Raw genomic sequence first — 15817 nt, forward strand, 5'->3', positions numbered from 1 at the left:
GCACCAGGAGAAGCCACTGCAGTGAGAGGCCCCGCTCACAACAACTACAGAGCAGTCCCCACTCTCCACCACTAGACAAAAGCCTGAGCACAGCCAAAAATTTTTTAATTAAATTAAAATATATATATATATATGCACACACATATCCTTTATGGGCTGTGATTTATGACTGTCTTACTGTACAGAGGTGCTAATCTTCCTCTTATTATTATTATTATGCCATGCCCCACAGCTTTCAGGGTCTTAGTTCTCAGACTGAGGATTAACCCCACACCCTCGACAATGAAATCACAGAGTCCTAACCACTGGACTGTCAGGGAATTCTGGCTGTGCTTAGTCACTCAGTCATGTCCGACTCTGTGACCCCATGGACTGTAGCCTGACAGGCTCCTCTGTCCATGGGGATTCTTCAGGCAAGAATACTGGAGTGGGTTGCCATGCCCTCCTTCTGGGAATCTTTCCAACCCAGGGATCGAACCCAGGTCTCCTGCGTTGCAGGTAGACTCTTTACTGGTCTGAACCACCAGGGAAGCCCATGCATACTGGAGCGGGTAGCCTATCCCTTCTCCAGGGGATCTTCCCGACCCAGGAATCAAACCAGTGTCTCCTGCATTTCAGGCGGATTCTTCACCAGCTGAGCTAGGCACCAGTCTTAGAAGCTGAACAGAAACTGGGGACAGGAGCCAAGGCTGACTGGTTGAGCAACAAATTATCCAGTTTCCCTGGGGACATTTCACCTGGATCTCCGACAAGATCTGGGGAGCACTTGAGCATCCCCACACAGGTGACCCCTGGCCCACAGAGTGGGCCTCTGCCCTCTGATTATATTGTGTTGTTTTTAATATTTACTTATTTGGCTATGCCGGGTCTTAGTTGCGTCACACGGGATATTTTTCAGTTGGGGCCTGTGGGATCTAGTTCCCTGACAAAGGATGGAATGTGAGCCACCTATATTGGAGGTGTGGAGTCAGCCCCTGGACCCCCAGAGAAGTTCCAGTTTATAGGGTTTTTTTTTTTTTTTTTCTGAGCTCCTTTAGCCTTGGGCTAGCGGGCTCCAAACTGATGTCTTCAAGCCTCAACCCCTGCTCTAGATGCAGGGCTCCCACGTGGGAATCCGGTTAGCATCTCTCATTCAACAGTCCCCCAGGCCGTGTACTTCTCCCCCGGCCTTCCCAGGGCAGTGGATGGCCACACACTTCTGCCAGTTGCTGGGGATGGGGGTGAGGGAAACAAACGAATCAGAAACAAACTCCACCGCCCCTTTCTTTGGCAAATCTGCCCCCACATCTAGTCTACTATAAGGAAATCTTTACAATCCACCATGACAATGCATACAGAATCAGACCGTTTCTCACCAAATCCACCAGACTGGTGGCCTCCGACATCACCTACTCCAGCCTGGACCACCCCATCAGCACCTGTTTACTGGCTTTGCGGCCTCTGCCCTCGTGCCCCACTCTGTTCCCCACGCGGCTGCCAGATGGCACAATATCCCACTTACAGCAGTTCGAGTTCCTCTGCTCTGAATACTCTATGGCTCCTGGCTCAGTTCAGTTCAGTCACTCAGTCGTGTCTGACTCTTTGCCACCCCATGGACTGCAGCATGCCACGCTTCCCTGTCCATCACCAACTCCTGGAGCTTGCTCAAGCTCCTTTCCATCGAGTCGGTGATGTCATCCAACCATCTCATCCTCTGTCATCCCCTTCTCCTCCTGCCTTCAATCTTTCCCAGCATCAGGGTCTTTTCCAGTGAGTCAGTTCTTCGCATCAGGTGGCCATCAGGTACTGGAGCTTCAGCTTCAGCATCAGTCCTTCCGGTGAGTATTCAGGATTGATTTCCTTTAGGACTGACTGGTTTGATCTCCTTGCAGTCCAAGGGACTCTCAAGAGTCTTCTCCAACACCACAGTTCAAAAGCATCAATTCTCTGGTGCTCAGCTTTCTTTATGGTCCACCTCTCACATCCATACATGACTACTGGAAAAACCATAGCTTTCACTGTATGGACCTTTGTCAGCAAAGCAATGTCTCTGCTTTTTAATATGCTGTCTAGGTTGGTCACAGCTTTTCTTCCAAGGAACAAGCGTCTTTTAATTTCATGGCTGCAGTCACCATCTGCAATGATTTTGGAGCCCAAGAAAATAAATGGCTCCTGGCTCAGTCAGCGTCAAAGCCAAGTCCTCTCTGGGGTTTCCCAAGCCCCAGCACGATCTGCCGTCAGCTTATGTCCTCTCCCTGCTTCGCCTGTGTTGTCAAGCTCCCTTCTCACTGTAGATTTCCACCCCAGGGCCTTTGCACTGGCTGTTCCTCTGCTAGATTGCAATTGCTCACACACCTCCTTGGGGGCTTGCCTCAAATGTCACCTCTTAGAGAAGCCTTCTGACTACCTACTCTGTCTAAAAGAGCACACACATACACACACACAAACAGAAAACAAACAAACAAAAACCTTATCTGGTAAAGATTATACTGAATTGTTTACAGGTGAAATATGATATCTGAGATTTACTTCCCTAGAGGTTCAGACGGTAAATAATCTGCCTGTAAGGCAAGAGATCCGGGTTCCGTCCTTGGGTTGGGAAGATTCCCTGGAAAAGGAAATGGCAATCCACTCCAGTATTCTTGCCTGGAGAATTCTATAGACAAAGGAGCCTGGCAGGCTACAGTCCATAGGGTTGCAAAGAGTCAGACACAACTGAGCCATTAACACTTTCATTTTTCACTCCAGAAAAGATAAAAGAAAAAAGTGAGGAGTTGACAAGAAGCAAGAATGGTAGAATATTGATTGTTAGGACTGGGTGATGGGTATGCGGGTTCAGTACTATTAATACAATTCTCTGTGTTTTCATGCATGCGTGTAAAATGCCACAAGAAAAAGTTTTATAACATAGCATTTACACTTGCCCATCCTTCTTGATCCGCTTACCTCTCTTCACTTTTTGGCACAGCACTTATCACTCCCTGATGTTATATCATATTTCCTGGCTTACTGTCTGTCTCCCCCATGAGAATGTTGGCTCCCCAGGGTCACAGCTCTTTGTCTGTTTTGTTCCCTGCTGCACGGCCAGTGCTTAGCATGTGTCTGGTGCTAAATAAATGTTTGTTGAATGAGTGAATACAGAAGTATTATGATGGGGAATTCTCTGGTGGTCCAGTGGTTAGGACTCCAAGTTTCCACTGCAGGGGACATGGGTTCAATCCCTGGTTGGGAAAATAAGATCCTGCAAGCTGCTAAGTAGCGCCCCCAAAATGTATTATAATAAAAAATAGAAGTAATCAACTAATTAAAATTTATTTTATTTACTAATGATGGGGCTCCCTTGGAAGTCCAGTGGTTCACCTTCCAATGCAGGGGGTGAGGGTTTGACCCCTGGTCAGAGAGCTAAGATCCCACATGCCTATCGGCCAAAAAACCAAAACATAAAGCAGAAGCAATACTGCACCAAATTCAATGAAGACTTTAAAAATGGTCTACATCAAAAAAAAAAAAACAACACCTTACCAAAAAAGAGAGTAAACTATAATCTTAAAAAATACTTTGATGAAAACAAGCTGTTATCATAGAGAATGAACATATAGGTGTGAAAGTGAAAGTCGCTCAGTTGTGTCCGACTCTTTGCAACTGGGATTTTCCAGGCCAGAATACTGGAGTGGGTAGCCTTTCCCTTCTCCAGGGGATCTTCCCAACCCAGGAATCGAACCGTGGTCTCCTGAATTGCAGGTGGATTCTGTCCCAGCTGAGCTACCAGGGAAGCCCCATATATAGGTGTAGATGCCACATAAGCAAGGATGATTGGGAAGGGCCTTTCAGAAGATGCGGTATTTGAACTGAGACAGTAAATAGGAGGCGGTCATAGCAAGCTTCAGAGGAAAGGCATAGGGGTAGAGGGGGGATGCTCTTTCCTCCTAATAGCTATTCGTTGGATGGCAAAGCTGTATCTGTCTGTTACTGACTCCTTGTCCCAACCCCTCCCTCCATATCCTTAACATCCCTCACCACACCATGCTGGAAGGTTCTGGAAGGTTGCTAAGAAGATGGGGCTAGGTAGCCAACACAGGTAGCTTTGGCTGGATATAGGGATCTATGGGCATTTCTTTTCTAGAAGAACGGAGCCCTTCCGGAATAAGATCAAAGCAAGGCACACAAAACATTTGGCTCTTAGATAAAGTGGGTCTGAAAAGCTCATGGTCAGGAGGTCACCCAGGCCTGGTGGCGGGGACCCCAGCCTCACCTTGGTCAGGTTGTATGTCCCCAGCAGGTTCAGCTCCAGCAGCTGGCGAAAGCCCTGGGCGGAGGTCTCCTCGGGCCACTGTGGGGGTGGGTCTAAGGGTCGGGTGAGAGAGAGACGGACGAAAGGATGAGGGAACCGTGAAGACAGGAGAACAGGGAAGGGAAACAGGCATGCGGGGGCGAAGGGGGTGGGGGCGAGAGCATGGGGTGGGGAAGAGCGTGGGGGGTGGCAGACGAGAGGGTCAGGCGTCCTGAAGAGGAAAGGAGGCTGCATAATGGTTACTAAAAAAATAAGCATCCAGCTGGGTTAAGAAGATGGAGTTTAGGATTTCCCTGGGGGGCCGATGGCTAAGAATCCACCTCCAGTGCAGAGTACATGGGTTCGATCCCTGGCCCAGGAAGATTCCACATGCCCCGCGGGCAACCAAGCCCGCGTGCCGCAGCCACGAAGCCCAGGCTGCAACTGCTGAAACCCCGGTGCCTAGAGCCTGTGCTTCACAAGAGAAGCCATCTCCTCACCAGTTGCCAGCACCTCGACTAGAGAACAGCCTCCTGCTTTCAGAAACTAGAGAAAGCCCTCATGCAGCAACAAAGACACAGCACTGCCAACAAAAAATAATAAAAACAAATTTTAAGATGTGGTTTATATGTACAAATGGAGTATTACTCAGCCTTAAAAAAGGAAATTCTGCCATTTGCAGCAACCTAGAGAATATTATGCTTAGTGAAATAAGTCAGATGGAGAAAGACAAATGCCGTATGATATCACTTGTATGTGGAATCTAACAAATAATATAAATAAATGTATTAATATATGCAAAATGGAAACAGACTCAGATATCGAAAACAAACTTGTGGTTACCAAAGGGGTAAAGGAAGGAGGGAGGAAAATTTGGGGGTATACAAGATGAAAAAACAAAATCAGAAAACTAGGGGTATGCAAACTCCTACAGATACAAACTACCATGTATAAAATAGATAAGCAACAAGGATATACTCTATAGCACAGGGAATTGTAGCCATTATCTTGAAATAACCCAGGATGGAATATAGTCTGTAAAAACAGAGTCACTCTGCTGCAAACCTGAAGCGAACATAATACTGTAAATCAACTATACATCAATTAAAAAATTTAAAAGAAGCAGCAAAAGAGAGAAAAAAAAAAAAACCTTGAAAGCAGTCACAGGGCCAGAAAATCTGGGTTCAAACCTCAACCCTGCCATCTCTTAGCTGTGTGACCTCAGGTAAGTCACTTTGCTTCTCTGCGCCTGTTTGCTCATTTGCGAAATGAGGGTAACACCTCATTCTCAGAAATTTCACAAGTCAATATTTGTGCCTGACACCCAGTACAATAAATGTGTTTAAGTTAATAGAACTGGGTAGATAGTAGACAGACAGGAAAATCAACATTCAGAAGAAAAGAGGCAGGAAAGATACGCACAAGAACAGGAAAATTAAAAAAAAAAAAAAAACACCTGGGAAAAATGGCCCCCAAACCTTCCAAAGGCTTTAGGAGTCAAAGTGGATGAAGAGGGTCTTCCTTGGTGGTCCAGGGACTAAAGATCCCACGCTCCCAATGCTAGGGCTCGGACCCTGGTCAGGGAACTGGATCCCACGTGCGGCAGCTAAGACCTAGCACAGCCAAATAAATATATTATAAAAGTGGATGAAAGGAAAGAGAGATGGGAAACAAGATGACGGACAATTAAGGAAATGTTGGGTATTCCTCCTGGAGACCCAGGGCTTATGGCTTTGTTTCTTTCAGAAAACTGTTCAGCTTCAGAGAATCTAGCCCAGATCTTATATCCAAAACCACCCCTGCCATTCTCTAAGCCCTCAATCAGCTTTATTTTTCTTCAAGGCCATTATCACTACGGGATATGTTAATATATACAACCAATTCTCATTCTTCGGGGCAATTATAGTCCACAAAGTCACAGAAAGCACTGAAGTAGTGAATAGTGACCCCACTGCTTCTAAGGGGAAATATGTATATATAATATTACATTATAACATATACATACTATGGACTGAATGCTTATGTCCTCCCCCAGATTTCATACATTCAACTCCTAACTTCAGGGCTTCCCTGGTGGCTTAGTGGTGAAGAATCCACTTGCCAATGCAGGAGACATGGGTTTGATCCCTGATCCAGGAAGATCCCACACGTAGCAGAGCAACTAAGCCCCACCACTGAGCCTGTGCTCTAGAGCCCGGGAGCCACAACTACTGAAGCCCACTCGCTCTAGAGCCCGTGCTCCACAACAAGAGAAGGCATCACAATGAGAACCTTGAGCACTGCACTTAGAAAGTAGCCCCCAGTCTCTGAAACTAGAGAAAAGTCCGTGCATCAACAAAGACCCAGCACAGCCAATATATATATATATATAAACTGTTACAAGAAAAAAAACCCTAACTTTCAATAAGATGGTATTTGGAGGCGGGGGTCTGTGGGAGTTAAGTCATGAGGATGGAGCCCTCTTGAATGGGATTAGTGCCCTCATAAAAGAGACCCCAGTGAGGTCCTTCGTTCCTTCCACCTTGAGTGGGGCCTCACCAGACACCAAATCTGCCTCTGACTTGATCTTGGACTTCCCAGCCTCCAGAAATAAATGTTCATTGTTTAAGTCACTGAGTCCATGGTATTTCTATTATAGCAGCATGAGCAGACCAAGACAGAACATATTGTGTTATGTGTATCGTGAATATCGTGCTCCTGCTCAGTCGCAACAGTCACGTCCATCTCTTTGGGATCCCATGGACTGTAGCCCACCGGCTCCTCTGCCCATGGGATTCTCCAGGCAAGAACACTGGAGTGGGTTGCCACGCCTTCCTCCAGGGGATCCTCCGGACCCAAGATGGAACCTGAATCTCTTGCGTCTCCTGCACTGCATTACCGCTGAGCCACAGGGGAAGCCCATATAGGCACATATGTACATGTGTACAATTATGTTTCTCTAACATAGATTATAATCTTAAATCCTAAAAATAACTCGGACTGGTGGACTCATTTATTTTGCAAATAAAGCAATGGAGACTCAGGAATGTAGCTGACTTGCCTGGGGCTGCCCCACTCCAGGTACCAGAGTTAGGATTCAAGCCTGTCCAACTAGCCCCAGGGAGGTTTACAAGACACTGCCTTCTTCTGTCTCCACCTCTGGGCATCTCTTTGTTTGAAAGCTGAACTCAGAGGGCAGAGCATCACCTTCTTTGACCTTAGCTGGGAACACGTGCTGCTGGTGACTCAAAGTTTTGCCTCTCTGAACTTGTCCGCAAACACCCAGAAAGCACAGTGGGATTCTGAGGTTACAACCCACACCCCCACCAAGTAGGTGAGTTCGCAAATACGGAATCTGTGAATAAATGAGTATTAACTATATCTGCCTTTTATTGTCTATTTCCTTACTTTACAATGTGAATCCCATGAGGACAGGAAGTGAAAGTCGCTCAGTCGTGTCCGACTCTTTGCAACCCCATGGACTATACAGTCCATGGAATTCTCCAGGCTAGAATACTGGAGTGGGTACCCTTTCCCTTTTCCAGGGGAATCTTCCCAACACAGGTATCAAACCCAGGTCTCCTGCATTGCAGGCAGATTCTTTACCAACTGAGCTATGAAGACAGGAAAGCTTGGTGGATTTTGCTCACTGCTAAATCTCCAGTCCCTAGGACAGAAGGTGGAGTATAAGCTAAAGCTAAGCTAAGTCGCTTCAGTCGTGTCCGACTCTGTGCGACCCCATAGACGGCAGCCCGCCAGGCTCCCCCGTCCGTGGAGTATAGTAGATTCTCAATAAATATCTGCCGAATGGATCAAGCACATGGAGAGAAAGGAGTCACTAGTATCTCTTTAAATCCTTACAACAAGAGGAGAGTGCAGCCCAGAGAGAGTAAGTCAATTGCTCAACGTTGCCCAGCCAAGAAGAAAGGCTTCTTTCTACCACGGTGTGTGATCCCAGTCCAATCAGTTCACCTCTCTGAGTCTCAGTGTAGCAATGTGAGGCCTTGTTATAAAGGGTAGTCATTAACTGGATGGCAATTTCTCTTAAAAGCCTCCACACCAAGCCCTATAACCCATGTGTGGAAAATACGTCTTCCCAGTCATGGAAAAAGAGAAGGGCCATCAGCCTTGCTTCCTAGATAAGAAACAGGCTACAAGATGGAAGTTATTCATCCAAGACAGTTCCCATAATTATAAGGCTGAGCGGTTACACTGTTCAGTACAATGACTCTATAACGATGATGAGAATGGTCATTTTCATTTTAGAAATGTAGAAACGGATGAAGAAAGGACTAAGGGCACAGGCCTGGGAGCACACAGCAGGGGTAGAGCCAGGCTTGGGGTGAGAAGCCAGGAGGTGGGTTGACACCACTGGGGAAAGGCCCTCAGGCCTCACGACTCACGGTAGCCAGCGTTGTTGACTATGCAATCCAGGCGGCCAAAACGGCGGATGGTCTCAGAAACGAGGGTCTGGGGAGAGAGAGGTCTTGTGAGTGAGCGGTGCTGGCACCAGGTCTTATAGAGCCAGGGGTCCCAAAGGCGAGGTGGGGACAGGAGTCACAGTTGAGGGGCTGGAGCCCAGCGGGCTGGTGACATTTGCACTGCGGTCACTACCCTAGAGACCTGGGACTGGGGACAGATGTCGGAGATACTGACTAGACAGAAGGAATGGAAAGTGAGGAAAGAGAAAAGAATCTTGCAGAACGAGACCCCCTGTGAGGAATGTATTTATCCCAATCCACGTGACAGCTGTGACAGAGCCTTGAATGAGTGGGAGGTAAAAGCAAATCCTCCCAGGAAACAAAAGACCTGGTCAGTACAGTTAGGGAAAGCCTTGAAGTGATACTGAGCTGAACGGTACAATAAAGCCAGGAGAACGGGGAAAGGCAGAGGGAAACGGCATGTACAAGAGGCGGGGTGGCCAGGAGAGGGGGGGTCGTGGGGAGAGAGAACCAATTGGACATGGCGGGTAGTAGAGACAGAAAATACGCTCACCCTCACATCTTCCTCCCGAGTCACGTCACAGAGCAGAAAGACAGTGCCAGGAAGCTCTCGCTCCACCGCCCTGCCCCTGGCCTCTGCAGGAAGAGAAGGGCTGAGGGTCTGGACTTCAAAGTCTGAGGGAGGAGGGGGCTGGGGGGCCGGATCCTGGGTCTGAAGGAGGAGGGAGCCAGGGGTTTGGACTCCTGGGTCTACCAGAAGAGGGGTCTAGGGGCCTGGACTCCTCCTGGAGGGTTGGGGATGAGGACTGAGGGACCCTCACTCACCATCTTTGTCACAGATAACCACTTGTGCACCGCTTTCCACTGAGAATAGGAAAAGAAGAAGTTACCCCAGCGAAGACCTTGGCGAAGGCCTCTGCTGCCCTCTAGTGGCCACTTACGGTGGGTGGGGCCCGTCTCCCACTCTGCTCCCCTCGTGACCCCAAAATCTCATGATGACTCCCTAGGACAGAGGGCAGAAGTTTTGACAGATACTCTTCTGGGTTACTCTAGGTGCCTGCTGGGGCTCCTGAGCCTGCCTTCCTGGGTTCCAGAGTAAACCCGAAATCTGCAAGAGACATCGTCCCCCAAACCGCCTGTTTGCAGAGACAGCTGAGAACACAGAAACGGCGTTTGGAAATCTGCCAAAATCTCAGGCCCTAGGCAACCACTGCCTACCTTTTCACTTTGCAAACCGGATCTTGTAAGATAAGAATCTAGACTCCAGTATGCTACTGCTAAGTCCCTTCAGTCGTGTCCGACTCTGTGTGACCCCAGAGACGGCAGCCCACCAGGCTCCCCCGTCCCTGGGATTCTCCAGGCAAGAACACTGGAGTGGGTTGCCATTTCCTTCTCCAAGACTCCAGTATAGGACCTACTTTTTCTCACACCCATTAGTTAGCCCTCGGGGGTCCCTCCTCTCCCAGATTCCCAATATTTAGAGCCAGCCAGACCCCATTCACCGAAAGCTCGAACGATCCCGGCTCCTATGCCGCGGCCGCCGCCGGTCACGATGACCACCTTCCCAGCATAGCGCGTTCCCATTGCCATTCCGCCAGACACCGCCTCTCCTCTGTCAGTCACTCCGGGCTTCTATCCACCTCCAAAGTCGGGTGAGGTAGTGGGTCGAATCGTAAATAGGGGCCGGATACTGGAAGTCCGGCCCTGAGGGTGGGGGTGGGGGGCGTTGCCAGGAAAGCCAGAAGCCTAGAAGCCTGGTCCCTCCCTCAGATCCAAGAGTCTGGATGCCCAGATCGTCTTCCCTCAAATTCAGGATTCCTGGCATCCGGCCGCCCTCTGCCCTCGGACCTAAAAGTCCAGGTCCCTCGTCTTCCTTCAGACGGAAGAATCCAGGTCCCCATCTCCCTCTTCCCTCAGACCCAGTACTCCGGACCCTGAGATTTCCTCCTTCCTCAGACCTACAAGTCCAAGGTCCCGGTCCCCTCCTCCTTTGCGACCCAGAAATCCACGACCCCAGCTCTACACCCACTCAGAGACACCAGGGTCACAACCTCAAACAGACAAAAAGTTATTGACTAAAAAGTTCAAAGTTTTAATCCAAATTTGGACAAGTGCTGGGAAAAGCAAACTTTGGCCACAGAAACCATTTCTAGGTCACGGGAGGCGAGAGGCTCCAGATCTTCAGGTGGTCCCGCCAGGCCACGCCCTCACGCTCTGATTGGCTGCCACGTCTGGGCAGGTCAGAAGCTGGACTGCAGCAGGGTGACTCTCAGAGGCCACGCCCCCTCGTCGGGGGGCATGGCGGGGGGGGCGGGCTCAGAATCCCAGGTCTGCTCCCAGGAGGCGGGGCCTGCGCCGCGCCCACTACCTCTGGGGGAGAAACCCGTGGAGCAGGAATTGGCTGTTGGAGGAGATCTTCGGGGTGAGGACGCCTGGGGCGTGGGGTCTGACGGAGGCGGCGGCGCAGGGGGAAGAGGGTCCCCTCGACAGTCCAAATTTCCACCTGGTGAGGACGGATGGGGAATGAGAATGGCAAACTCAGGAATCCCGAAGTCCAGCCGCCGCCCCCCGCCTCCAGGCCTTTCCTCTCAAACCTAGGAGTCCGGCCTCCCTGCCCCCTGCTCTCCTAGACTCAGCACTCCTGCACCCCAGCCCCCTCCTGCCTGGAATCTAGCACTCCCAAGCCCTGTCCAGGTCTTCTCTCATCAAGACAAAGGATTCCCAGGGGCCCTCAGACCCCTCCCCATCACGACCTGAGATTCCAGACCTCCGACCCCTCCTCATCCCTAAAACCTAGAAGTCCTAAGTCCCCAGCTCATTCTCACCTGTCATCATTCCCCGCCACTGCGATGCCTCAGCGGCCAGTGCTTGAGAGAGGCTGAGGACTCGCTCCCGGTGCCCTTCGGATGTCAGCAAATAAGGGGTGGTGTTCCTTGGACTAGAAAGAAAGAGTTTGGCGAAAACTTCAATTAGCCAGTACAGTAAAGGATACAGTGCCGCGCGTGTCCTTCTGGGAGTTGTAGTCCCTAGCACGTGTCTCTAAAGAATTTTAAACGTGGAGCGACCCTCTTTTTTAGAAGCCCGCGTGTATTGTGGGATTTGTAGTCCAGTTGCCCGAAAATTTCGCCGATTTCCTGACAGGGGGGCGGAGTTTGCTATAGAACAAGGAACTGCCGTTCTCCCCGCGAACTAGGGTTTTCTGATTCCCCAAGAACTCAAGCGACTCTAAAAGATTCTGAGATCTGTACTTTAGTACTCAAGAGATATTAACAGTAATACTACTCCCCTTCTATTTTTTATTTCCCTCCTTGTTGCCTCGATCTCCAATTCCTTACCTGCTCCAGGACCCCGAACTTCTGAGCCATTTCTGGGCTCCTGAGTGTCCCAAGACAGGCTGCAAAGGAATGGGGGCGTTAGAACTCCACACCCTGGAAGTTCCCATGTTCTCATTTTGAGGGTGAAGGGGCTCAGAGGATAAAATTGCCCCAAAGACCCTGCTAATTCTTAACTTTACCTGAACTCCTGGGAAAGAGGACAGAGTTTGGAAAATCACCACCCCCCAACCACTTCCCCACGCCTTTTTGCATTCTGGTAAACAGCTTCATATGACTTAGATAAGCCTGATGATGTGAAATTGATATTTTAAGACAGGACAGGAAAATTAAAGATCAAAGTCTCTCTGTGTGCTTGTTTGGGGCTCCTCCATCCCTGATGTGCAGTATGCACCAGGATTACACATTTGCCAGAGCTCCTCAGAGTTGGCAGTGCTTGCTCTGTTCTGAAGATCATTTCTTTTTTCCCTTTCTTCTGACACTACCAATGTAACTTCTTAAAAGAATAGCTTCTTTCACAGTCTGCAAGGGATCATAGTAACTTGCTGCTGGCTTTGCATGTGCTTCCCTAGACTATGTATCCTTGGTGAACTTTAGGTGAAATATCACTATGTTATTTTGCTTCTTTGTTTTAACTTGTTTGGCTGCATCAAGTCTTAGTTGTGGCACTTGGGATCTTAGTTGCATCATGTGGGATCTTTTGTCACAGTGCATGGGGCTTCCCTGGTGGCTCCGTGGTAAAGAATCTGCCTGCTAATGCAGGAGACTTACTTGCTCAACAGAGATGTGGGTTCCATCCCTGGGTCAGGAAGACTGCCTGGAAGGCTATAGTCCATGGGGTTGCAAAAGAGTCGTACATGACTCAGTGACTAAACAACAGATTCTGTAGTTGTGGCGCACAGGCTCAGTTGCCCAGAGACATGTGGGATCTTAGTTCCCAGACCAGGTATCAAACCCTCATCCCCCGCATTGCGAGGCAAACTCTTAACCACTGGACTGCCAGGAAAGTCCTGTCAATATGTCATTTTGATGTTCAATCTTTTGTCTGGAAAACAGATACGAGTGTGCCTCTTGACTTCTAACAGATGGTGAAACAGTTCTCAGAATTTTCTGAGTCTCTCTCCAAAGTTCTAATCCTGTTTGGCTCAAATAAAAGTCCCCTTTTTTCTTGTTAACTTGATTTTAATAGAATTTTCATCGACAGGATTCACAGATGAGCCCCCTGTGACAAGGCCAGAAACAGACCCTCCAAATTCACATCCCTTTTGTCATAAATGATTAATGAAGCTTGTTGCCCCCGAAAAACTAGCTAGACATAGAGATCAGTGTTTGATATTCAACAGACTTGAGATGCCCCCCATTTACAAAAACAATCACAACCACAAAATCACCCCACTTGTCTAATTCCTTCCTAGAAGAGTCTTAAGATGAAACTATCCATGGGGAATTCCCTGGTGGTCCAGTAGGCAGGGCTCCATGCTGCCACAGCCAAGTCCTCAAACATGGACTGAACCCAAGCCCTAAAATCCCACAAGCTGTGCAGTGGCACAGCCCAAAACAAAAAACAAGTGAAAAAACCATCCTGCCCAGACACTTTGATCTTCAGATTGGCAGTGTGATCTCCATGGCAACAGAGTAAATACATTTTTTTTCTTTGCCTTTGACAGCATAGTAACTGAACAGGAAAACTTAGCTTCCAATCCAGCTCTAAAACCCACTCCTCCCAGAGGAGTGAGAATGCTGGTGAGGATGGAGATGTTGCCTCTGGCCCATCCTGTTCTCCACTGATAAGGGAGACAGGATGCTGAATTCAAAACAGGTACAAGTAAACCCGATATAGAGGAAGGAAAAAATCCCCATTTTACAGAGAGGAAAACTGAGGCTCCAACCAGGAACTGAGAACCCACTGCCGCTTCACTGACCCACCCCCGTTTCCCTCACTTTTTGTTCCGCATCAGGCTGGCGTCTGGCTGGGGACAGTGTCCTCCCCAGGGTGAGGAGCCGGGGGGAGGCTGGGCGAGGGAGAGGCAGTCCACACTCTTGATTTCTTCGGATTCTCTCCAGCTGCTCCTGAGCACTCATCCGGGGTCGGGCCAGGGGGACCTGGGGAGATGAGAAACATCTAGAGGTTCCAACCATGGCCTCTGTTTTCTCTCTTCCCTGAACCTCTCAGCCTCCTGTGTCTTGGGCTTCCCTCAAAGCTCAGTTGGTAAAGAATCCGCCTGCAATGCAGGAGACCCTGGTTTGATTCCTGGGTCCAGAAGATCCCCTGGAGAAGGGATAGGCAACCCACTCCAGTATTCTTGGGCTTCCCTTGTGGCTCAGCTGGTAAAGAATGCACCTGCAATGCGGGAGACCTGTGTTCGATCCCTGGAGAAAGGAAAGGCTACCCACTCCAGTATTCTGGCCTGGAGAATTCCTGTGTCTTGCCCTTCCCAGTAAGTTCAACCCTGGATCTTGAGGACTTATTTCTACACCTGGAGCCCAGGCTGACCCTCTGCTGGATATGCTCAAGTCCTTCCATATCCCACAAGGCTCTCAGGACAAAGGTGTTACACTTCCTGTGTGACTGGTTGCTACCCACCCACCTGTCTAGCCTCAAGCCCATCAGCTGCCCTATTGGAACCTGTAGTGCCAGCCTGATCAACACCCACTCTTCTCTGGACATAACAAGTCTCTTGGAAGTAGTAGTCGGGACTCTGGTTTGCTCATGATTTAAAAAAAAAAAAAAAAAGTCTGGTTTCAATCAGCTTTGAAAACATTAACATGAAGGATGAGATTTATTGTGTAACTAAGATCATTAAGAAGATCATTTTGGGTTTGCCTGAGGGAGGACTTGACAAGTTCTTTAGTGCCCTCATAACCAGAGGGAAGAGACACACAGGGAGACTGTCCTGTGATAATTATGGTTATCTGCCACAAGCCAGGGAACTTTGAAGCTTCCAGAAGTATGATCCTGACGACACTTTGATCTTGGGCTTAGAGCCTTAGGAACTCAAAACATGAGAGGACGGGGATGAATGGAAGGAGAACTTGAAATCTGGAACATTCTCAATCTATCTGCTTTGCAAGGAAGCTTGCTCTGAAGAGAATGCCAAGGGTGTGGCCGGAAAACCATTTGCTAAGAGATCAGGCATGTGATGTGTGAGTCCAGTAAACCAGCTCAGCAGAAAAGCTGCCCAGTCAAAACGAAGGAGACAGAGACGGGATAAAATGAAGGAAGGCTGTTGGACATCTGGGATGCTCTGAGCAGGAAAGGGGCCAACAGAGCAGCAAACATGTGTTATCTTTCAGGAAAGGGGGTAATTTGGACACAGACGTGAACCCAGAGAGAACGCCACGTGACAGTGAAGTCATAATGCCGCAAGCCCAGGAAGTGATCCTTCCCTAGCGCCTTCAGAAGGCGCGTGGCCCTGTGGACACCTAGATTTCAGGCTTCTAGCCTACAGAACTACAAGACAATACATTTATTGTTTAAGCAAAAAACAAAGGGAAGGTGAGTGGGGATAGAACTCTTGACTGCAGTCTCCAGTTAGAAAATTCTAGGCAGACAGCTTGGATCTGTACCAATCACTGCAGTTTACTCGCTTTGATTTGATCGATCCTGGGTCACACGGCCCCCTGGAAATTGGCCCTATGGTTTTTGTTTTTTCCTGTCGAGCCGTGGGGCTTGTGGGATCTCTGTTCCCAAGGATTGAATTTGCGCCTCTGCAGTGAAAGCCCAGAGTGTTAAGCACAGGACCGCCAGGGAGTTCCCTGGCGGTCCTGTGCTTAACACTCTGGGCTTTCACTGCAGAGGCGCAAATTCAATCCTT

At 49.0% G+C, this 15817-nt stretch overlaps 2 protein-coding genes across 7 annotated transcripts in view; both read right to left on the reverse strand.

Moving 5' to 3' along the window:
- The window catches only part of HSD17B14 (hydroxysteroid (17-beta) dehydrogenase 14), a 21524-nt gene extending 11080 nt beyond the window's left edge, over positions 1-10444 (reverse strand). The window contains exons 1-5 of the mRNA XM_010849573.1: positions 10173-10444; positions 9496-9534; positions 9224-9306; positions 8632-8698; positions 4232-4323 (exon numbers count right to left, since the gene is read on the reverse strand). Coding sequence (XP_010847875.1) covers positions 4232-4323; positions 8632-8698; positions 9224-9306; positions 9496-9534; positions 10173-10260 — 369 coding nt within the window. The 5' untranslated portion in view covers positions 10261-10444. The remainder of the gene's footprint in view (positions 1-4231; positions 4324-8631; positions 8699-9223; positions 9307-9495; positions 9535-10172) is intronic.
- Positions 10445-10741: 297 nt separating this feature from the next.
- The window catches only part of PLEKHA4 (pleckstrin homology domain containing, family A (phosphoinositide binding specific) member 4), a 24492-nt gene continuing 19416 nt past the window's right edge, over positions 10742-15817 (reverse strand). For 5 of the 6 annotated variants that reach the window (XM_010849575.1, XM_010849579.1, XM_010849577.1 and 2 more), the window contains 4 exons: positions 13944-14105; positions 12006-12064; positions 11496-11608; positions 10742-11173 (listed from right to left, as the gene is read on the reverse strand). In XM_010849575.1, the coding sequence (XP_010847877.1) occupies positions 10911-11173; positions 11496-11608; positions 12006-12064; positions 13944-14105 (597 nt within the window). In that variant the 3' untranslated portion in view covers positions 10742-10910. The remainder of the gene's footprint in view (positions 11174-11495; positions 11609-12005; positions 12065-13943; positions 14106-15817) is intronic. The other variant, XM_010849578.1, reaches the window with a different exon arrangement.

This window comes from Bison bison, unplaced genomic scaffold (assembly GCF_000754665.1).
Source record: "Bison bison bison isolate TAMUID 2011002044 unplaced genomic scaffold, Bison_UMD1.0 scf7180017864285, whole genome shotgun sequence".
In the NCBI taxonomy this organism is placed as follows: Eukaryota; Metazoa; Chordata; class Mammalia; order Artiodactyla; family Bovidae; genus Bison; species Bison bison.